Here is a 24,386-nt window from a genome sequence, read left to right as displayed (position 1 = left end):
CAGCTGTCCACAGACTCAGTCCTGCAGCTCCCAGATCCTGAACTCCCCTTCTTGTTGAGGTCAATGTCTGTGATATTGGTGTAGGTGCCATCCTCTCCCAGCAATCTGGCCCTAAAGAAAAATGACACCTCTGTGCTTTCTTTTCTCATTTTCTCACTCCTGCTGAGCGTAATTAGGATGTGTGGGATAGGGAGCTGCTGGCAGTTAAGTTAGTCCTGGAGGAATGGAGGCACTGGCTGGAGGGGGCCAAGCATCAGTTCCTGGTCTGGACAGATCATAAAAATTTGGCTTACATCCATCAGGCCAAACAGATAAATCCCCATCAGGCCAGGTGGAAGAATGCGAAGCCTGATGCCCTTTCCTGTCAGTGGAAGTGTCCATCCCTTGATCACTCTCCTGAGACCATAATCCCCAGCTCACGGAGTCATGGCACCAATCTGGTGGGAGTTAGAAAGCACCATTCAGGATGTACTCCAGAGGGAGCCTGACCCTTGTGGGAGACCACCAGACCAGCTCTATGTGCCCACTTCTGTAAGATTCCAGGGTTTTCAGTGGGGGCACACCTCATCATTTGCGGCTCATCCAGGTGTTACCCGTATCATGGAGTTCTTTAGAAGGTGGCTCTGGTGGCCCTGCATGGAACAAGATGTGCAGGCTTACCAAGTCTGTGCTCATAACAAGGAACCTATGAGCAAGACGAGCAAGTTTCTCTACCCATTACCCATTCGTTCACATCCGTGGTCCCACCTCTCAATGGATTTTGTCATGGGGTTGCCCACAACCAAAGACAACTCTGTAATCATGGTGGTGGTTGAACAGTTCTCCAAAGCCTGCAAATTGGCTTTACTGGCACTCCCTTTTGCTAAGGGGAATGCAGTCCTACTCCTCCGGAGTTCAGATCAACAGGTTATCATCAGACATAGTGTCTGAACAAGGTCCTCAGTTTGACAGTCAGTTCTGGGGGGCTTTTGTCAACTGGATGGCCTTATCCTCATCCAATTTGTCAACTGGATGGCCTCATCCAATCCCTCCTCCTGGTCCAAGCATCTTATCTGGGCTGAGTATGCCCACAACACTCTATGGTACTCCTCCTTGGGTATGTCCCCATTTAAGCCTATTTAAAAGCAAAGCCTTGTTTCCGTCTTGCTCAGTCTTTGTATGCACTTCAGGCATGCTCCTTAAACCCTTTAGTTTGTATTCTAGCATCACATTAGTTTTGCATTTGGGTTCTCTTTGAGTCTGTGTTAGTGGCACACTTGGTTTACATTTGGGGAATACACGGGGAAACCTGGGTTTGAACTTCCCTCTGAGTGGGACACCCATTATAGTGTATTTGGTTGAGGTTTGTGCAGTCAGAAGGTTTCTGAGGTTGGGAGTTTCTGGTTATTGGATATCTTCTGCAGCATGGAGTGTGTACCTCACACGCAAATGAAACCTTGGTGAGCCATATCTGTGGACACTTCAAGCTTTGGATGCTGATTATGGTTTACAACTAACTTGAATTTTTGTTGATGGCTAGGATGCTGTCTGATTTTTAATGAACAAAATTTATTTGTAGTCATGTTTATACTTTAGTTAAATTTACTTGAGTGTTGACAGCCCCAGTGCAGCCAAACCCACACTGAGGCCATATAAAAGGGACTGCATATAATGTGAAATGGTGGGCACATGTGGGCCTCAATGTTGGAGATAATCTTGGCCATCCCAGAAATGGGCTAAAAATGTGTGCTAAAAATTTGTGCACTGTTCATTTTGAGCCTTGGTCAGTAGTAAAATCAAGGCATATATGGGCCTCCCAATGTTAGGGCCCCTATTTCAGCAGCCAACCTTAGACCCTCATTTGAGGGTTTAGTTTGGGCTGCCAGCATGGAGTCCCTGCATATGCATATGAGAGTTTAATGTGGGTTTCCCTCATATAAGGGCTTAGTGTGGGCTTCCTGAAGGGGGGGCCCAGTTAGTCATGAAACTGGGGGCACATGCGGGACATGTGCGGGGCCCCATGTTAGAGCCCCTATGTTGGCGGCCTGAAATTCTGCACTCCTGGCCACCGTTCATCACAGCATCTGCAGTCACTCTCCCAGACAGAGCCGCCGCCATAAAAATGCTTGCATACTGTGTATAGCGTATGTTGTGTATTGTCCATGAATTACATATGCATTGTCTGTATATTGCATGTAATACTAGAGAGACACCAATGGCTGGAACCAAACTCCTTGTGTGTGTCAACATGCTTGGCAAATAAATCTGATTCTGATCCTGAAAGAACAAAAACTTTACATTACAAAATACTAATACACTGCAGAGTATATTGTAGGCTATGCAAATCATTTTAAATCTTGATTAAAATAGATTAGTATTACTTTTAATATTTGAATATTTCTAAGGACTTCTGAACTGAAAAAAGGTAAAGACCCTCTAGGCCCCCTTAAATCTAGCATAGACATTTCAGAGTTAAACCACTAGTGAAACGAACCTGATTAAATTATTTAACTATTTTGCTACTACTTGTTGTGAATATAATTTATGTGTGTCAAATGAAGCCAATGTAGAGCAGAAATTGGAATGAGAGGGGTGCAATACTAAAAACACTGTAATACAGAGTGAAGCTTTGTCATGATTGTGCAAAAATATTTAAAAAAATATATCTCGAGGAATTATGAACAAATAAATAAATAAATAAAATTAAACATTATACACAGTGAAATGCAAAACTGTTGCACATTGCATTGTGTTTCAGTATCAAACTTGGTACTCTTGAGATGAGTATTATTGTGTTGAATGTCATGTTGTTGTTATCATCTAGGTTTGCCTGCTTTTGTCATATTACCACAAGGGAAAAGCAAGCCACAGTAACAGAGTCTAAAACAGTATAAAGTAGCATCTTAACATCTGCTGGAGTCTATGCTGGAGGCAACATCCAAACATAACTAACAAGAAGTATCTTCTGTGAATAATTAACAGAAATTACACAGCAAATATTTATTGTATTTCTGTTTGACTAAATAGCTTAATGAGACAATTCATAGAAAGATTGTTTCAGTGAGAATGAACTCAAGCCAGAATGATTTTGAAGAAATTTTCATGAAGAACTTAATTGTAGTTGGGTTGGGTGGCATCATAACCTACATCAATGGAATCTTTGTGATTGCCTTTTTTAAAAATCCAGTTTTCTACACTGACACAAGATACATTCTGTACATTCACCTTGTCATCAATGACATAATTATGCTCTTCCTTTCAGTTACTCTGTATGTTCTGAATTATGCACTTCCCCTTTTGAATGTTACAATCTGCAGTTTTCTGCTTTTTATTGCCACAACAACTGCAGAAAACACTCCACTGAATCTAGCTGCAATGGCCTTGGAACGCTACATTGCCATCTGCAAACCACTGCATCACCATCAGCTTTGCTCAGTGAACAGGACCTACATCCTCATAGGCCTTATATGGATATTGACCTCTGTTCCTGCACTAACCGATGTCATCATTGTCTTGGTGAATGAACCCATCAGTATTTTCTTAACATCCATTATTTGCTATCCGAAAAGTCTTTTTGGTACAAAGCAGCACCTCATGAGACGATCTCTATTGAGTCTTTTTATTTATCATGTGTGTGGATGACGCTGTTCTTTACTTACTTCAGGGTTCTTCAGGCAGCTAAAGCTGCAACCTCTGATCAGGTTTCTGCCAAAAAAGCCCGGAACACTATTTTGCTCCATGGTTTGCAGCTCCTTCTTTGTATGCTTGGCTATATCACCCCACTTATAAATTATTTCTTCTTAGCATTGTTCCCTAGATATATAAGCACAGTTTTGTTCAGTACCTATATAATGGCTAATGTTATTCCAAGGTTACTCAGTCCTCTTATTTATGGATTCCGAGATCAAAAAATGTTCAGATATGTCAAAATGTATTTAACATGCAGTCTGTTCCTCACAAAGATTGACCCAAATGAAGTTCAGTCCTAGAGTTCAGTCTTTACAAGGCTAAGCCAAAGAAAATCGATTTTTTATTTCACAATGTTTTGCCATGTAATCAGACCTCTGAGTGTATGTTATAGATGATGTATCTCAGTGAAGAGGCAAGCTAGGACAGTTTGCACCTTGAGACCCATTGCTGGAAGAGAAAAAAACTTATCCTAGACTGTTACACTGCGATGTACACTCTGTGACACAGTTTGAACTAAATCTAGCCTAGCCAAAACACTGGACTACATTGTTTATTTAAAGCTACAACATGCAAGTTGAGTTTGTACTAATACATGTCTGATGGCACTGCATTTGTTTTTCATGACCTCTGTTCATGAAGCAGTAGAGTACTGGTGATCTAGGATTTGCTACAGTTAGTAAAATCATAGTAAATAAGAGAGGAATCTGATCCTTTATCAGCACTCTTATTCTGGGAAGCTTTGTACATATGAGCACAAGTTTTATGTTCCAACATATGATGCTTTATTTTGCCCTAATTGCGGAAAAGCAGAAGGGAACCTTCACAGGAGAGAAGGCTTAAAGGTTTCTGTGAAAAAAAAGTCTTTTTTTTTTGTTCATTTTGGTTTAATAGAATCATCATGCTTGTTGTATGTATACACTAAGTATTGTAGTACTTATCAGTAGTTGTAGTAGTTCTTTAATTGTAACGTTTTAGTTGGAAAAACAAAAGGGTTAAATTGTTGAAATGCCTGATGGAAAATTACCCAATTTTTTTCCTCCATGGTATCTTGGAGATACAGCCAGGCTACCTCTCCCATTGGGAGCTGGATTGAAGGGCTACCCTGTCAGATTGACCAGTAACATTAGTAAGAACTGACAACGGAATCAACCAGTCACATTTTGATTTACAATAAGACAGGAAAAAACGTCAATCTAGTCCTTTTTGAAATTCTAAACTGACAGTCAGATGTTGGGTTTGACATTTATGGTCCAAATTGAAGGCCAGGTCTAATAGTCATGATTTACCACAGCAGAAGAGAAATGGCTTAAGCTCAAAAATAATTGTGTGCATGTAGAAAGAAGTTTGTGTACACTTGTGTAACTTTGAAATTATTCCAGATAAAGGTGTAAAATCTTCATGTGACTCCACATGTTTGGCATTAGCTTTTTAGCAATGCACAATATCAGCAAGTTTTAAACAGTATACTACCAGGCCTGACAGTAGGAATATTTGGCAAAATTAAAAACAAAAATCATGCATGGGTCCCCTGTCTCACCTCGTTTCACTTAGCAGAACCAGCCACAACTTTAAAATATGCCAAAACGTTCACATGCCTACTCTTTATTTCGTAATAGCTCCATAATGCCAATGTTGTCAGTTTCAGCATGCAGCAAACTATAAACATGAATATAAGGAACCTGACTGCATATAAATATATAATTTATATATAAAACTGTTTTTGAATCCCATATACTGCAGTTTCAAAGTAAAACCACTAGAGGTCAAAAACAAATCCTAATGTTATTATGCTCCTACTTGTTGTGAACATACATCGATCATGACCACCTTCTTGTTTCTACGCTCATTGTCCATTTTATCATCAATTTATTTATTATTGCTGAATTTTCTTCAAGATCAATAAAGAGTATCTATCTATCTATCTATCTATCTATCTATCTATCTAACAAAGTATCAGAGAAACAGATGGACTACAGTCTTTAACTGTAGAACTACAAAGTGCACCTATATAGTAAGTGGAGCTGATAAAATGGACAGTGAGCATAGAAACTAAGAGGTATTCAAAATGTTATGGCTGATCGGTGTATATGTGTCATATGAAGCCAGTTTAGAACAGAAATTGGAATGAGAGGAATGCAATACTGAAACCATAAAGTGATACAGAGTGAAGCTTAAATACATCAGGATTGTTCAAAAACTAAGCAAATAGACTGGCTATCTCCAGGGATATGTTTCTCTGGATACATAAATAAAAATAAAACATTGTACACAGTGGAATGAAAATCTTTTGTATATTGCCTTGTGTTTCAATATGAAACTTTCTTGGTACTCTTAAGATGAAAATGATTGTGTTGAATGTCATGTTGTTATCATCTAGGTTTGTCAGCTTTTGTCATTACCACAAGGGAAACGCAAGTTTTACAGTTTTCTACACTGACACAAGATGCATTCTGTACATTCACCTTGTCATCAATGACATAATTATGCTCTTCCTTTCAGTTACTCTGCATGTCCTGAGTTACACTGTACTTCCTTTGAATGTCACAGTCTGCAGTTTTCTGCTTCTGTTCGCCACAACAACTAAAGAAAACACTCCACTGAATCTAGCTGGAATGGCCTTGGAATGCTACATTGCCATCTGCAAACCGCTGCATCACCATCAGCTTTGCACAGTGAAAAGGACCTACATCTTCATCGGCCTGATATGGCTTCTGTCTTCGGTTCCTGCACTAACTGATATCATCATTGTTTTGGTGAATGAACCCATCAGTGTTTTTCTCAACATCCATTATGTGCTATCCTAAGAGTCTTTTTAACACAAATCAGCACCTCATCAGAACAATCATTGTAGAGTCCCTTTATTCATCATGTGTGTGGATGACGCTGATCTTTACTTACTTCAGGGTTCTTCAGGCAGCTAAAGCTGCAACCTCTGATCAGGTTTCTGCCAGAAAAGCCCGGAACACTATTTTGCTCCATGGCCTGCAGCTCCTTCTTTGTATGCTCGGCTATATTACTCCAATTATAAACTACTTTTTCTTAGCTTTGTTTGTAAGAGATGTTTAAATTAATATGGTTTTAGTTCATCTTTAGAATATTTCTGTCCCGCACTAATTTTCTTTTTGTGAAATATGTACAAACGATAGGGTACTCTTATTTTGACATCGCGCGTCTTGTAAAGAATGAAAAACTCGCGGCCGGGTCACGGACGCTGGCGCGATTTCTGGACAAAACAGGGAACTTGGGAGACGTGAAATGGAAGAGAAAAACGGCAGATTGAGCTCCTAGCTAGAGCGGGAACAAGGTATTTTGTGTTTTGAGTTTGGTTTTGTAACTCTTTTTCTTTCTTTATAATGCATGTGTTTTTCTATATACATTCTAATTCACATTCAAAGCTACGATTTTGTAATGCTAATTTGCTAGTTGAAACTGGTCTATTTCGCTCCATAGTAATGCTATCTGAAACTAAGAACTGAAGCTGAAACTGTTTGGTTATGATTGTCTAGAATCACTCATATATATATATGTTAAATGCTGTACTGTTGATTTTGTTTTGTGGCATATTATGCAGGTTAAGCATAAGTTTGTGTAAGGATAAGTAAAGTGCGCTTCTATATGTATAGTTCTTAACTCACTGATTGCGTATGAGCTAAGAGACTGCGTGAGCAAGCTAAAATATAGCCTTGTTTCTTTATTACGGTATGAAATCTTCATATTCTCATTTTTACTGGAGAAATTGAACTGTATTTTGTTTTCTTCATGAAAATGTTTTTCTGTTTTTGGTTTTCCATAGCTCTTAAGGTGTGTTTATGATATCACACGGTATTAAAATCTTCATAAACCATCAGTCGCCTTTACAACTTTCTGGCTGGGTGGCTACACTGTTCCCAAACTATAGAAGCACAATTTTGTTCAGTACTTAACTAATGGCTAATGTTATTCCAAGGCTACTCAGTCCTCTTATATATGGATTCCGAGATCAAAACATGTTCAGCTATGTCAGAATGTATTTAACATGTAGTTTATTTAATACAAAAGTTAAACCTAAAGCTAATGAAATAAAATTCAAGACTAGTTTTACAATGCCAAGCCAAAGAATTTTAATGCAAAAGCAAGGCCAGATCATTTGCACCTTAAGAATAAGTGTTGAAAAGAATAAAGCCACATATGATGTCTAGCTACTGCAGGTTACACAATGTTTTACCAGATTTAGCCTATCCAAAAGATTGGATCACGTTTTTTATTAATACTACACATTGCAAAGTCATTTTATTTTAATATTTGTGTATGAAGGCACTTCATTTATACACTATTTTTTGCCCTAACGTGATGCTTTGTTTGTGCTTTGGTATATCAGCTGCCTAACTGCTGAAAAGAGAAAAGCTCAAAGAAGTCTGGTACATGGGGAACTGTATAGACCATTGATTGGTCAGTCATCACAGAATCACCACATATTGCAACAAGTAAGATAACTGCCATTAAAAAAAAGAGCAGATCAGCACCGCTGTTTGTGACTGTAAAACTAAAAACCGAGTAAAAGGTAAATCAAAACTTTTATATTGCTGCTGCTGTTTGTTATTGTTCACACTAGCATTGTCTGTTAAATCATGTTACCATCAATCCCCTCTAGACAGCTTGAACTACTTTCACATGTATTGTTGTGTGAAGAGAAATGGACACAGGTACTCAACCGGTGCACGGATATTTCTGAGTTCGATTTACTAACTGTACTGTGTCATGCTGCAGTGTTCAAGTGGTCTTTATTTTTATTCCACAATATGACTTGTATATATTGGAACTAAATGTTGTTTTTCAGACCCAGTGGTGCAACACATAACAGCAGCATATTACACGGGGCAACATGAAGTGCAGATACACCACTGCTTGAAACGAGTAGCAGAATATACAATATATAGACCAGACAATAAGTATACAGAACAATAAACACCAATACAGTATACATGTATACTGTATACAAAACAATATGCAATATATATGAATTGTGATTTGATAGCAGCATTCAAATAATAACTCATTTTGAAGTGTAGATATGCAGTGATGGTTATGGGTTGTGTGGTCAGTCTACATTAGTGTGTTCAGTAGTCTGACTGCCTTGGGGAAGAAGCTGTTGCAAAGTCTGGTGATGAGTGTGGAATGGATGCTCCAGTACCTTCTGCCAAATGGTAGGGGGGTGAAGAGTCCATGAGAGGGGTGGGAGGGTCCGCAACATAGCACAGTCATGAGTCAACAGTGTGAATAACGGGATTTAGCACACAGCCCCGAGGAGTGCCTGCATTCAGTGTGGTGGTACTGGAGGTGGTGTAGCCAATCCTGACAGACTAAGGTCTCCTGGGCAGGAGGTTCAGAACAAATTGCAGAGGGAGGTTTTCAGGCCCAGCAGGCTTAACTTTTCAGTCAGTTGCTGTGGGATAATTGTGTTGAATGCTAAACTAAAGTCTATGAACAGCATTCTCACATAGCTGTCTTATCTCTAGGTGGGTCAGCGAGAGGTAAATGGCTGAGAATAAGAAATTCTCTAGTTAGGGTGATACACAAACTGGAAATAAACTGCATCCTTTTTGAGTGCAAGATTTTGACTGTGTGTGTGTGGCCCAATTTACCTGATCCTGCTAACAATAGACACTCAGATGATGTCTGCCTTCTGGACTGGGCTACTGTTGCAACTGTGTGTTCCTCAACAAGGATGACTAGGAGCAGAAAGGCAAGCCATAGCACTATGCGTTTTGGAGCCCTCTCTACCCTTCCCAGGTAATGAAGCAAGGAAGCCAGAATATCAGGCTTTGCCCCATGCTCTGTTTTCTGGCCCTGGAATGTGCTGCCTTACCTGTGCTGGGTGAGGGGGTCCTCTACAGTGTGGTTTGTCATGCCCCCTCCCACTCTGTCTTGGCCTCTTCCTTTGTCTCTCTCACTCAGATGGACAGGCCTAAAGCCAGGCATACACTGTGTCATTTTTAAGCCTGATTTGGTTGGAGGCGACTGAAGTTCATGATCTGGCTGAATTTCAGCTTCACCGGCCGTCGTTTGCTGTGCAGTGTGAGAGGGGAAACGATGCCCAATGAACTGCCCAAACAATCTCCGACTGAGCAGCCAGACGATCGGATGGATTTCTGACATCAGAAATTATTGCTTATCTCACAGTGTGAGCAGCCTCACGAACTGATTTCTCAAAGTTGCACCCAAAACCACACACAGTCACAGCCACCGCTCCTACACGGAGGCAAAAAACATCCATTTATTTCAACTTTTCTCCCTTTGAGTGAGTTGAATTGCGAGGTATACATAAATACAGTGTTTTTTTTGTCTTTGTAGAGCTGTCTATAGACCGCCTGGTCCTCAGCTTCAGTGCACAGTGTGGAACAAATTAGCAAAACTGTTGTAGGTTTCAGATATGGGTGTATCTCAAATGGTCCCCTCCTTCTTATGTAGTGCATTAAGTTCTGGCTTCTACACCAAAATAGTGTTTGTCCAGTATGGAACTGTGCACACACGGCTGAATCCCAAAAGGATATTTATTAGACAAGTGATGCACTGAATGGATGCAGGAGCCACTTTTTTTAATATGTGGTGCACTAGAGAGCATGGAGCCATTTGAGATTCAGCCAATGTTTTTGCTCAGAACTCTGAGGCGCAGCATGTTGTTTTGAATGAAACAGCTTTATTGGATTTCACCTGCAGTGTGAGCTGGACTGAGTGTTTTCGTACAGTATGAGTATACAAACCGGATTCCAAAAAAGTTGGGACACTAAACAAATTGTGAATAAAAACTGAATGCAATGATGTGGAGGTGCCAACATCTAATATTTTATTCAGAATAGAACACAAATCACAGATCAAAAGTTTAAACTGAGAGAATGTATCATTTTAAGGGAAAAATATGTTGTTTCAAAATTTCATGGCATCAACAAATCCCAAAAAAGTTGGGACAAGTAGCAATAAGTGGCTGGAAAAAGGAAATTGAGCATATAACGAACAGCTGGAAGACCAATTAACACTAATTAGGTCAATTGACAACATGATTGGGTATAAAAAGAGCTTCTCAGAGTGTCAGTGCCTCTCTGAAGCCAAGATGGTAAGAGGATCACCAATTCCACCATTGTTGCGCAGAAAGATAGTGCAGCAATACCAGAATGGTGTTACCCGGCGTAAAATAGCAAAGACTTTTAAGTTATCATCATCAACCGTGCATAACATCATCAAAAGATTCAAAGAATCTGGAACAATCGCTGTGTGTAAGGGTCAAGGCCGTAAAACTCTACTGGATGCTCGTGATCTCCGGGCCCTTAAACGTCACTGCACCTCAAACAGGAATGCCACTGTCAAGGAAATAACAGAATGGGCTCAGGAATACTTCCAGAAAGCATTGTCAGTGAACACAATCCACCGTGCCATCCGCCGTTGCCAGCTGAAACTCTACAGTGCAAAGAGGAAGCCATTTCTAAGCAAGCTCCACAAGCTCAGACGTTTGCACTGGGCCAGGGGTCTTTTAAAATGGAGTGTGGCAAAATGGAAGACTGTTCTGTGGTCAGATGAGTCACAATTTGAAGTTCTTTATGGAACACTGGGACGCCATGTCATCCGGACCAGAGAGGACAAGGATAACCCAAGTTGTTATCAACGCTCCGTTCAGAAGCCTGCATCACTGATGGTATGGGGTTGCATGAGTGCTTGTGGCATGGGCAGCTTGCATGTCTGGAAAGGCACCATTAATGCAGAGAACTATGTTCAGGTTCTAGAACAACATATGCTCCCATCTAGACGTCATCTCTTTCAGGGAAGACCCTGCATTTTTCAACAAGATAATGCCAGACCACATTCTGCAGCAATCACAACATCATGGCTACGTAGGAGAAGGATCCGGGTACTGAAATGGCCAGCCTGCAGTCCAGATCTTTCACCTATAGAGAACATTTGGCGCATCATAAAGAGGAAGGTGCGACAAAGAAGGCCCAAGACGATTGAACAGTTAGAGGCCTGTATTAGACATGAATGGGAGAGCATTCCTATTTCTAAACTTGAGAAACTGGTCTCCTCTGTCCCCAGACGTCTGTTGAGTGTTGTAAGAAGAAGGGGGGATGCCACACAGTGGTAAAAATGGCCTTGTCCCAACTTTTTTGGGATTTGTTGACGCCATGAAATTTTGAAACAACGTATTTTTCCCTTAAAATGATACATTCTCTCAGTTTAAACTTTTGATCTGTGATTTGTGTTCTATTCTGAATAAAATATTAGATGTTGGCACCTCCACATCATTGCATTCAGTTTTTATTCACAATTTGTTTAGTGTCCCAACTTTTTTGGAATCTGGTTTGTATAAATCGCAGGCTTTGGCCGAACACGATGGGCAATTCAAACGTACATTGTGAGCTATCACCAAAGAGCAAGATTTCTAGTGAATGCCTGACTTAAGTTACCAGTGTTACCTATGCCCTCGCACCTTGTCCCTTGCCCACATCTGTTCCCATGCCTGCTCTTTTATCTCCCAGCTGCATGTCTAAGGAGTGTGTTACCTTGGACTAGGATTCATCCTGACCCTCATGGCTGCAATGGCTGGATGCCAAGGGACAGCCCAGTGTCCCAGAGGGCACCATAAAACCAGCAGCTGGCCTCACAGCACCACCTAGTGCCCCAGAGGGCAGTGTCAATCTGAAACCAGGTCCCATAATGCTACCCAGTGTCCTGGAGGGAGCTGTCAAACTGACAATTCCCACAGCACCACCTTGTGTCCTGAAGGGCATCAACAATTTGGTACATGGCTCCACAGCACCACTAAATGTCCTGGAGATCACCTACAAGCCAGAACCTGGCCCCACAGTGCCACCCAGTATCCTAGAAAGTACAAGCAAGCCACTACCAGACTTGTCTAGTGCATAACCCTGCAGCACCAGAGATTTTCGTTGAGCTGGCATTTGATTACACAACACTGCACACAGCAGTGCCACCTCCTAGGTCTTCCTTCTCAGTTTGGGACCAGACCTCACCTATGGTTCAACCCTTGTGGCTTAAGAGCCTGAGACAGATTTTTGGACACAACCTTTGTGCCAGAACAGGCTAGTACCTAAGGCCTTTTTTCCACTGTGGAGCCAAATGGTCCCCAGGGCCGTACAGTGCCATTCTTATGACACCAGTTGCAGTTGCAGTTTCAATCTGCTGTACTGCCAGGAAATACAGGAGGAAACTACACAAAAGTGTGGCTAACTAATAGCTAACTCCTAATACCTACACACAGACACTTAGAAATGGTTAGATTAGACCTTTGACATTTTTTGAGTGGTGGATTTAAAAATGTGTGCTGCTTCCATTTATTTGGCATTTGTGCTAGTGATCTAAACTCATTTGATTGTTTTCAGATTTGAAATAATGTACAATGTGGTGACACAATACTGGCATAAATATAGAACCAATCAGCAAATGCCTACGTCATTACATCGTCTCACAGAACAGTTCTGTAGCCCTGAACACAGTTAGTTAATTATGTCAAGAAAACCACACTAAGCACAGTTTTTAAGCATTCAATGTCAAATCATGTCTGTATGGAAATGCCACTGGAATGGTTACCCTTCATGCTCAGAACCATTTGGCCCTGCAGTTGAAAAGAGGCTTGACTTTAATATGGATTTCTTATGTATATAAATAAATTTCTGCTTTTTATTCTTGTGCTGGCCTTGTGCGTGTGTTATATGATGATAAGGTAGGTATCTTTACTGAAATCTATTCCGTGGATCCTGGCTAAATTAAACAACATGGACCTTGAAGCTTAAGGCAAGCACTTGGATAGGGCCTTTGAGCTCTCTTAAGCAAACTGTTTTCCAAGAGAAGTTGTTAATAGGTCTATCGGGCCGATACCTGGTATAAAATGTGCTTGAATGGTGTTACAAATCATTTGCATGATTGTGATGAGACCATTTGGGAGAAGAGTACTTTCAGTATATTCAGAAAATATAAATATACAGGACTCTAAAGGATTGTGACACAAAATATATACAGATTCATTTTTTTAATTGATTTTTTTTAATGAAATGTTACAGTGGAAGATGTCATAAGAGAGGTCAGAGAATATTTAGGCCAATCCATAGTTGCCAAGCTGATTTTAGTCCTAAAATGAGATGCCAGGGAAGGATAATGGAGTTTTTATCAACAAAAGCTAAATTATTAATGTTGCAAACAATACAAAGCTGTTATAAGACATCTATCTATAAACATACACCAATCAGGCATAACGTTATGACCACCTTGTTTCTAAGCTCACTGTCCATTTTATCAGCTCCACTTACTATATAGGTGCACTTTGTAGTTCTACAATTACAGTCTGTAGTCCATCTGTTTCTCTACATACTTTGTTAGCCCTCTTTTACCCTGTTCTTCAGTGGTCAGGACCCCCATGGACCCTCACAGAGCAGGTACTATTTGGGTGGTGGATCATTCTCAGCACTGCAGTAACACTGACGTGGTGGTGGTGTGTTAGTGTGTGTTGTGCTGGTACGAGTGGATCAGACACAGCAGTGCTGCTGGGGTTTTTAAACACTGTGTCCACTCACTGTCCACTCTATTAGACACTCCTACCTTGTCGGTCCACCTTGTAGATATAAAGTCCGAGACGATAGTTCATCTGCTGCTGCACAGTTTGTGTTGGTCATCCTCTAGTCCTTCATCAGTGGTCACAGGACGCTGCCCTCAGGACGCTGTTGGCTGGATATTTTTGGTTGATGGACTATTCTCAGTCCAGCAGCGACACTGAGGTGTTTAAAAACTCCAGCAGCACTGCTGTGTATGATCCACTCAGACCAGCGCAACACACACTAACACACCACCACCACCACATCAGTGTTACTGCAGTGCTGAGTAGCACTCAACAGCTTTTGGAAGGTTGCTGTTGTGATATACATAATTTTCATTTAATGAGAAAAGTAGTTTTCAGAGAAACTAAAAGCTATTAATAATATAATAAAACTAAATGACTAGGCTTATCACTTTACTGTGCAGCACCAAAGAACATATATTGACTTTATTAATCAGCTTACAGATGAAGTTTACCTTTATAGTTCTGTCTTACACGCCTCTGTATTCCCCTGATGTTGATACATTATAAAACAGCAGTGATCTGAACAAATCCAGCAGTTGAGCTCTTCTCTGTAACAGCTCTTTTCAGTGGCTAAAGAAATGTAAGAGATCTGGTATTGGACTGCAAACTTGATACCAACCTGTTTATAATAAGGTATAAACATACAGATTTCAACCTTTTAACGAACACTAGCTGAACTTTGCCCCTAGGTTAGTGTTTCTAACGTATCAACAACCCAAAGTTAAGGGCCTTTTGGCTCCAGCAAGTCTGGAGTTGAGAGGTAAATCTGTGGGCTTAACACCCCCCCAACCCCAGACTCAGTCAGATTTACAGCTGAAACAGGAACCAGCACCCCTCTCCCTTGACCTAGAGGGCAACAGGACGACGACTCCCTGGGATATTGGCCATATGGCCCTCCAAAGTCCTGTGGACAACTTTATCTTAAATAACAGAAAGTACATTTCTAAGGTATATGTCCACTCCAAACTGCAACCATTCGTCAGAACTCTTTTTAACTAAACTAGACATACCAAAAACTGAACTCGTACGACTTTGGGTGGCAAAATTCCAAATTTCTGAATTCCCTAGGGATCTCAAGCATGGACCCACAGCACCCCCAAGGGGTGAAACCACCAAATACCACATCACCACCGTAAGGACTTGTGCTTATAAGGAACACGAGAAACTTCTTGCTTTGTCTGCTTGATTATCAACATTTATATAATCTGTAAGCAGTACTACTTGTTGTATTAATCTTGTTGTTGGGTAGTACCTAAATATTACCTGTATCTTTTTCTACTATTAAGTGCTAGAAATATGTAGAGTATAACTTTGATAACAGACAGAGACAACCACTTCATTGTAATGAATTTAGACCATTTACGAATATGTATCCTGAATGTGGTTTTCTTTTCTTTCTTTTGTTCCTTTTCTTTCGCTGTTGATTTTATTTCTCCATGCATTGGTTCATATTCAGATATTATAGGCAAATATTACCTGAGTTCTTTAACATGTGTTGTGTATCAGGTAACAAGGGTTAAACTCTCTCTTATAAATATACCTGAATATTCTAGTTGTTCATTCCTTGATTTTGTAATTTAAACCAATTTGATGATATAAGAATGTTTCTTTTTCTTTGTTTAAAACTAACTGAAACAAAGAAGGCAGTGATTCTGGGGAAGGCGTTCCTAAGATTATGCACAACCAATCAGAGTTGGAAACAATGAACAGCTAGTTAACCGTTAGGTGAGGAGAACCTATCAGCACTCTGGCTCCACCTGCAAAGGGTAGGGCCTCCAGCCGAGCAAAACCAGAGTGCACCGCAAATTTGGTTGCAGATTCCTGCGTTCAGAACAAAGAATAGCTAAGTTTCTAAGTTTGTGCCGGCCTTGGTCAGAAAGACAGGTCAGAAGTATTAGAACGCTAAATTTTCAGATCTGAAACATTTGTTTGTTTTGTAACTTGCCTGTTCGTCTACACACCTTAAGTTTAAACCACCCTCAGAGAAGGAAGGTAGATAGCTCTTGTCTGGCCAGGAAGAATATATCACTTTTGATTCTACTGAAGAGAGGTAGTTAGTTAAATTAGTAACACCAGCCTCAGAACCCTGATTGCAACCTGAACCTCGCCAGCGGAGTGGGAGCGGGTTTGACACCACGGAGACCCAGCATCGCACTCAGAGCCACGCACTGATCTGTGAACAGATCGACCATCGAAAGCCTGCCCAAGCTCCACCGTCAGACAGCCACGAGACGCCTCCGCCCAATCACTGACGGAAAGGCGCGTGCCCGCATGGAGATGCAGCATCCACGGCCAGCGAGGAGAGGAATCACCACGTGAGCTCCAGCCTTCGATCGAGTCTGTCCTGAGACGACCCCTCCTGAAGTCAGCCCCTGACTCCAACGTAAGCTGGTTCCATCAATTTGCAGTCAGGGCCCTGACGCCAATTTATTTAATAAGAGAACTTTTATAGGTACATCCAGCCATATAGTTATTCCAGTCCATGCTTAGGTTAATTCTCTAGAGGCTCTCCTAAGTGACTTCCCAAACCACACTGCCTCATACCATTTAGCTGTGAATCACTCTAACTTACTCAAGCTATTTTGTCTTTCATTTTCTGTTGTTTATCATTGAATGTAGTCCAAAAGTAGTTTGATATTTAGCTAATAAATTCCCTTTTCTGAAGCATCCTTGGTGCGAGTGTTTTTCTCTATCCGGGTTACCTCACACCCTCTCATAAGGTTCTAGCAATAATAATATTAAAATTGCAAACCCGTTACATCCTTAATACTGAATATAATATTAATAAGTCTTGTACAGGTACCTAGCTACTGGGAATACATTTAGGCACTATGGTGTGGAAATTTTAATGATGTCTTACATTCTGGCTTAAATTATATTAATGTGAATATATCTTTTATTTTTATGATATATGTTTATGCCTGTTTTTATTAATTGTTCTCTTAAGAAATTTTGTTTTCTTTAGGTCATTGTCAGAGAGAAACAAAGCAATGAATGTGACAGCAGATCAATTTAGAACCACGGACACTTACCAGGAAGCTTTTGCAAAAAACATTGTTATTGTCTCTCTTGCTCTAATCATTAATGGCATAAATGGAATGTTGGTGGTCATATTTGTCCGCAACCCTGTATTTCACAAAGACCCTAGATATATTTTATACATTAACCTTGTCATCAATGACATTCTCATGATTTGCATATCAGTTACTTTGTATGTTTTGACTTATGCATGGCCTTACGTGAACGTTTCTTTTTGTTTCCTGCTAATGGCAATAGGTTCAACTACTCATATGAACACTCCTGTGATTTTGGCTGGCATGGCAATAGAACGTTACATTGCTGTCTGTAAACCATTGCATCACTCTCAGATCTGCACACTGAATAGGACCTACATCCTCATTTGTGTGATATGGGGTATTGGAGCTATTCCTGCAGTAATTGATGTTATTATTGTCATTGCATTGCAACCCAGTTCTTATTTTAACTCTCTTACCTACTGCCAGCCAATTATTGTATACAACTCAAAGTATCATATGCAAAAGACCATTGGTGCACAGACCATTTACATGCCTATTGTGTGGATAACCCTGTTCTATACTTACTTCAGAGTTCTTTTTACAGCCAAAGTAGCCTCATCTGTCCATCATCAAAGTTCAGCTAAAAAGGCGCGCAATACAATCCTGTTACATGGTGGTCAGTTACTTCTCTGCATGTTGTCTTACGTAACCCCTGTATTGGATCTGATGCTTATTCCATTTTTCCCATCTCATCGAACTAAAATCACCTTCTTTAATTATCTGCTCACAAACATTGTGCCAAGACTCCTGAGTCCTCTGATTTATGGAGTTCGAGACCAGAAATTTGTGAGTCATATCAAACGCTATTTTTCTTGTGAACTGGTTATTGTAAAGGTTGCAGCTTAGTCTGTGTGACTGCTGGATTTGGATGGAAATGAAGTACTTAAACACATATTTACAGTGTGTTATATGTTTAAAGGCAGATTTTCATGAATCTCTCAGGAAAGCTTTTTTATATTTAAGAGATACTCAATCATCATAGCCACATGGCCATTCTTAAAGCATATTTCTTAATAATAACAGACTAATAGCTAAATATAATGTCTTTAAATCTAGGTCTAAATTATAGATCTAAATAATTTACAAATGGAAGTGTAGCAATTCAAAGTTTGCACAAATACATTGTATGTTTTTACTCTCCACAAGTGGGTGAGTGCATATGTGGTATTCACTAAGAGATCGATTCAGGCCTGTATCTGTGCCAAGGCACATTAAAGCTATTCTGGCAGTTCATGGTGGCCCAACACCTTACTTGACACTTTGTAGATTTTTTCCATAATTTGTCACCTGTCTATAATCTTCCATTTTACAAGACCAAAAGTAATGGGAGAGCTCGCTTCTTAGCTGACTGCTGGACAGCTCTGTCACTACATTATTAATTAACATGACACTAAAGACAAAAGAGAGTTGATTCTAGTAAGTTAAAATGTCACTGCTAGTGAAGCACACCATCATGTGACTAAATCTGCATTAATTATGTCAAAACAACTGTACAATCTGTTTAAAAGTGTGTCCTCTAAGAAGTAAAAATGTGCTGGTAAGTCCTGTGAAGTATCTGTTGTATTATATGCTTTATGTGTAATATTATATTCAGTATTACATGTTATAATATGTATGTGATCTGTGTGTGTTTTATGTGAGCTGTACCTGAGAGGACAATGGGAGGACATTGTGAACAGTTATTCCTAGCTGTCTATGTGTAGGTTAAGAACAGCTGTTGCTTCTTTATCTAATTTAGCAATGGTCCAGGCAACAATGTGCCTGAGCCAGCCTATATAAACATGGCCATTTTCTATGTTGAGCAGGTCAGCATGGTGTCTGTGAACTGTGCTCACAACAACAACAAAAAAAGATTAATGCTGTAGATGCAAGGCTGGCCTCCTAGTTCTGGTTCTTCTTAAGAAAGTGGGGTCCAAAAGTTCTACTCCTGGTAAAGTAATTTAATTGCTTATAATCCAAAGCTCTAAACCACAATATCTGTAAAATACAGTGTCACGTGCATGTATTGGTGCCAGACAGGGGAACTGGCTGATTTGCCTGGTCTGTTTATGATGTGATCAATGGTGTAATCTAGACTGAAGTAGTGTTTCTACTGTTACTGTGAGTCCTGTTTTTCATTTATAATAATATAAAAATTTCAGTTACAATTTTAACTGAATGTTTTATTCAATTATACAATTCAAACAATAAAATTAAGTCATGAACATGAGGGACCATGCAAGCACACACATCATCAAGTTCATGCAAGGCAACAGCAGAACATTTTATTTTCAAGGGAGAAGTGTTCTAATCAGTAGACTGCACCATAAGGCAAGGTTCACCAATCTTATATACAAAGGGCCAGTTTGGCTGCAGGTTTTCATTCCTACCAAGTAGGATCATATAACTAATCAGCTGACTGAAGATCAGCTTATTAAACAACTGGAATCAAGTGTAGCCCTTGTTTGATTACAATAAAATCCTGCAAAATATGAAAACCTTAAAGGATAAAATTAGTGACCCCTGCCTTAAGGCAAGATTTACCTGCACACCTGATTTAACTCATCTGTTATTTGCTAGATTTAGCAGGTGTGTTTGAGTAGAGAGAAGAGCCTTCATTGCAAAAAAAAGAAAGTCACAGGAATCAATATGCCAGAAAAATCTGGAAAAACTGCCCAATAATTAGCAGATTGGACGAGGTCAGCTTATGTTCCAATACCAAAGGAAGGAGACCAGAAAGAGTGTGCCAACTACCATACATACAATTTCTATTTTACTATATGGCAATAAAATCATGCTCAAAATTATCCAACGCCAACTACAGCCTTACACTGAATGAAAACTGCCAGACATGCAAGCAGGATTCAGGAATGGCAAAGGAACAAGAGATATCATTGCTAGTGTATGCTGAATAATTGAAAAGCCAAGGAATTCAAAAAGGAAGTCAATTTGTGCTTCACCGACTACTGAAAAGCCTTCATCTGTGTCGACTACAAAAATAAGGAATGTCCTCAGGAAAATGGGTATACCAGAGCATCTTATTTTAATGAGGAATCTCTGCACTGATCAGCAAACCACGGTCATTACAGAAAATGGATAAACAGACTGCTTCAACATCAGCAAGGGAGTTCGGCAAGGCTGCCCACTATCACTATACTTGTTCAACCTTTATGCTAAACATATAACAAAAAAAAAAAATGCACGACTGTAGGAAGAGAACTGAGGAGTCAAGATTTGTAGAGGAAACATCAGTAACCTTTCATATGCAAAAGAAACAGTAGCATTTGGTTCCCTGAGTGAATTTGTGAATGATAAAACAGTAACTAGCTGGAATATGCCAAAGGAGCATTTTTTTCTTGATGAATGGCATTGCAAATGGAGCTAAGCAGCGTTCGATCCCTTTCAGTGTTTGTGGGGCCAAATGCTACAAACATGCCTCTGTGAAAAGCATGGACTTATCACAACCCTAAGCCTTCTGTCATCATGCAGTCACAGTCACGCAGGAGTTATGGTGGTTGTGTTTGTGGTGGAGCTATGGCAGCTCTCTGAGAACTGTGAATTTGGAACAGTGTTAGGGGACATCTTGTGCAACAGGTTAATCTGTGGCATAAATGATGACAGCATGCAGCTTTAGGAGAAACCACACTGAATTTCAAAAAGGTGCTTGAGATTGTACAACCAATAAAGTCAGTGGCTACTAACACAAGAGACTTAAACACAGCTGGGTGAGTGGCATCGTTGGGCACTGTCCATTACATATCAAAAGGGAAGTCAGGAAAGTCCTCCAGCTGAATGTTACTATTACAGTGGACCACACTTTGCTAATGACTGTTGTTTTAAAGACTTTGTTTGTCACAAGTGCCAGAAAAAGGGTACATAACTAAAAATTGCAGAGGTGCTAAGAGTAGGAAGAGTGTTCCTATAATATACTCCACATTTGAGAGCCCCAGGCTAAAACCATCTGTGCAGTACTAGACGTTGATGGGAAAGAGTTAAACATGGGTGCCTCTGTTTCAGTGATTAATGAGAAAAGGTACAAGACACTGTGGCACCCTGGTGCAGCACCTGCAGCACCTGCAATTTCAGATGCTGACATCAAACTCAAAACTCACACTGGTGTAGTGCATTTGAATTCTTGGGGCCAAAGAGGTATGCATAGTTTACTAAAGCCAGAGGATTAAAGCAAATCTGTTGGTGGTGGCTGGGATAGGTCTAAGTTTGCTGAGCCATGATCTGCTTGAAAAATTGATATACTGGTCAGAGATTAAGCATGTGTCGGCTGTCGAAGATATTCTAGCAAAATACTCTGAAGTTTTTAAGAAAGAGCTGGCCAATCTCCGTGGCGTAACGATGAGACTGTGTAGATGCCCAGGCGCAACCTCACTTTTTTCAAATCACGCCCAGTGCCATATGATATAAACAAGGTGGAAGCAGAACTGGACATGCTCCAGACATTAGGTATCATTGAGCCAGTGGAGTTTTCCAACTGGGCAGCCCCAGCAGTACCAGTTCCAGAAACAGAATGGCTCAGTACAGATATGTGGGGACTATAATTTGACCATAAACCAGGCTTTAAAAGTAGACACACACCCTCTAACATGGGTAGTGATCTGTTTGCTATGCTGTTTGTTGGCAAAACTTTCACAAAGCTGGACATGAGTCATAATTACCAGCAGCTGCTGCTTGATAAGAATTCTAAACAGTATATAACCATTAACAAACACAAAGGCTTATTCAAAAGCAACTGCTTGGTGTTTGGGGTGGCTTCCAGTCTAGCAATTTTACAATGCAAAACAGATAATCTACTGAAGGATATTCCTGGGATTGCTTTCTATTTAGATGATGTTTTAGTCACAGGCAAAACCAAGGAGGAGTACCTACGAAATCTAGAACAAGTGTTGAAGAGGATGTTGGAGGCTGGGCCACATTTGAAGTGCAGTAATTGTGTTTTTCAAGCTCCTAATAAGACCTATCTGCAGGTGAAGAAGCTGCTGCATTCAACAAAACTGCTTGTGCACTTTGATCCAGGCAAGCAAAGGCATCATCCTTTCTTATGCATTCTTTCTCACTGTATGGAAAAGCCTATTGGATATGTGTTCTTTGGGAATCCAGAGTACTGGTTCCTCCCCCAGCACATGCTCCGGCAATGGAGGAGTTACATGAAGCTTACCTAGGAGCTTCAAGGATTAAAAGCCTTGCCAGGACATTTGGTTGGTGGCCTGGAATGGACCATGTCATAGAAGGGAAGGTAAAAGCATGTTTACAACCTCAAAGCAACCAGAAGTTGCCAGGACCAGCTCCACTACATCCTTAGAAGTAGTCAGGGCGTCCTTGGTCCAGGCTGCCCTTGGATTTTGCTGATCTATGGGGCACACTTTTTTGGTGCTAGTGGACTAAATGCAGATGCACCCATTGTGTCAAACATCACTGTCCCAAAGACCTTGAAAGTGCTTAGCTACACATTTTACCAGTTGTTGTGGTCACTGATAATGGGCCCACATTTACCAGTGAGGTGTTCAGGAGTTCATGTAGAAAAATGGGATCTGTCGTGCACACAGTGCCCTATCACCCTGCTTCAAATGACTTGGCAGAACGAGCAGTTGCAACCTTGAAAGAGGGACTAAAGAAAATGTCACATCTCTCTCTCACTCAATCAAGCTCTAACGTTTCTTTTTCCAGTATTGAATCACTCTGCATATAAAAACAGGGCTTTCCCTGGAATAAATGTTAATAGGGAGAAGCCAAAGTCTCACCTGGACCTTCTCCATCCAGGTGTGAGGGCAACGTTTGGACTGGACAGGAGAACCAGAAGGAGGGGCAGGGCTAATATGCTAAAGAGAGGAGACCTGGTTTGAGCCAAAACCTCGCTCTCTGGGGTTATTCACAGTCAATCTAGTCCAGTGTCATCTGATGGGGAGCATGTACACAGACATGAAGTTCATTTGCAGGCCTGCTCTGAAACAGAAGAACACAGTAAGCAGTGCTAAGGGCGGTGATGTAAGGCAAGGATCATTGGAGAGCACAGAAATGGCTGCACCAGCTATGTCTGCTCCATCTATACCTTAAACACAGAATGTCAGCCTCCTCTGGGATGATGTCACCATATTCACAGTGCGGTAGGCTCAGCTGATAAACTAAGAATGATCAAGAGGCAACACAAGCCTTCTGTTAGACTGACTTTGTGACTGAGCTAATGGAAAAAAAGAATGAAAGCAAAACAAAAACAACAAAAAAAAAATGATAAAAAAACACATTCTTGTGGTGAAAAAAGCTTAAAAACATAGTGTTGTTAATTAAATTTGCATTGTTCAAAATTGATTTAACTTGTTTTTGAAATTTGCTATTTTCTATAATGCATAGGTTAGAATAGCCATTGATAAATTACCTATAATGATTCTTTTATGGGTAAAACTTGGGGGGAAAAGGGGAAAAAGGGAAGAAGTGTTGAAAAGTGTAATTGTTACATATTTCCTTGTTAATATGGTTTCACTCAGAACTTTTGTTAGAGAGTTGTAGAACTATTGTTCTTAGGGAGATTTTCCTTGCCACTGTTGCCACTGGTTTGCTCATGGGGCTTGGACCTGGATTTTTCTGTAAAGCTGCTTTGTGACAACACTTGTTGTAAAAAGTGCTATATAAATAAACTTTGCTTGCTATGCTGGAAGCTGATTAAAAATAAGACATTCACAGTGGAGTAAAACCTGTTGCCTTATGTTTCAGTATGAAACTTTCTTGGTACTCTTGAGACGAGGATTATTGTGTTGAATGTCATGTTGTTGTTATCCTCTAGGTTTGACTGCTTTTGTCATTACCACAAGGGAAAAGCAAGCTACCATAACAGAGCCTATAACAGTATAAAGCAGCAGCTTAACATCTGCTGGAGTCTTTACTAGAGGCAACATCCAATGTTTCTATCCTTTCTTTACTATTAATACAGTTCTTTCTAAAAAGAAGTATCCTCTGTGAATATTTAACAGAAATTACTCAGCAAATATTTTGCGTATTTCTCTTTGACTAAACAGGTTAATAAGAGAATTCATCCAAAGCTTGCTGCAGTGAGG

General features: G+C 40.3%; 1 protein-coding gene and 2 pseudogenes across 1 annotated transcript; all 3 read left to right on the top strand.

The window, feature by feature from the left end:
• Positions 1-3,045: 3,045 nt before the first annotated feature.
• LOC118807682 lies at positions 3,046-3,968 on the top strand (annotated as a pseudogene).
• A 2,043-nt stretch (positions 3,969-6,011) lies between these two features.
• Positions 6,012-12,561, top strand: LOC118807681 (annotated as a pseudogene).
• A 4,698-nt stretch (positions 12,562-17,259) lies between these two features.
• On the top strand, positions 17,260-18,192 carry LOC118807680 (odorant receptor 131-2-like). Its single transcript, XM_036569709.1, has one exon. It carries the CDS (start codon positions 17,260-17,262, stop codon positions 18,190-18,192), a length of 933 nt encoding a protein of 310 aa, XP_036425602.1.
• The last annotated feature ends 6,194 nt before the right edge of the window (positions 18,193-24,386 follow it).

Source organism: Colossoma macropomum, unplaced genomic scaffold (genome assembly GCF_904425465.1).
Source record: "Colossoma macropomum unplaced genomic scaffold, Colossoma_macropomum, whole genome shotgun sequence".
Lineage (NCBI taxonomy): Eukaryota > Metazoa > Chordata > Actinopteri > Characiformes > Serrasalmidae > Colossoma > Colossoma macropomum.
Note: the sequence above shows the minus strand (reverse complement) of the source record. Positions and strands in the feature narration are given on the sequence as shown.

Excerpts from the sequence above, each read along its gene's own strand:
- LOC118807680 (XM_036569709.1), top strand. The coding sequence starts at position 17,260 with ATGAATGTGACAGCAGATCAATTTAGAACCACGGACACTTACCAGGAA.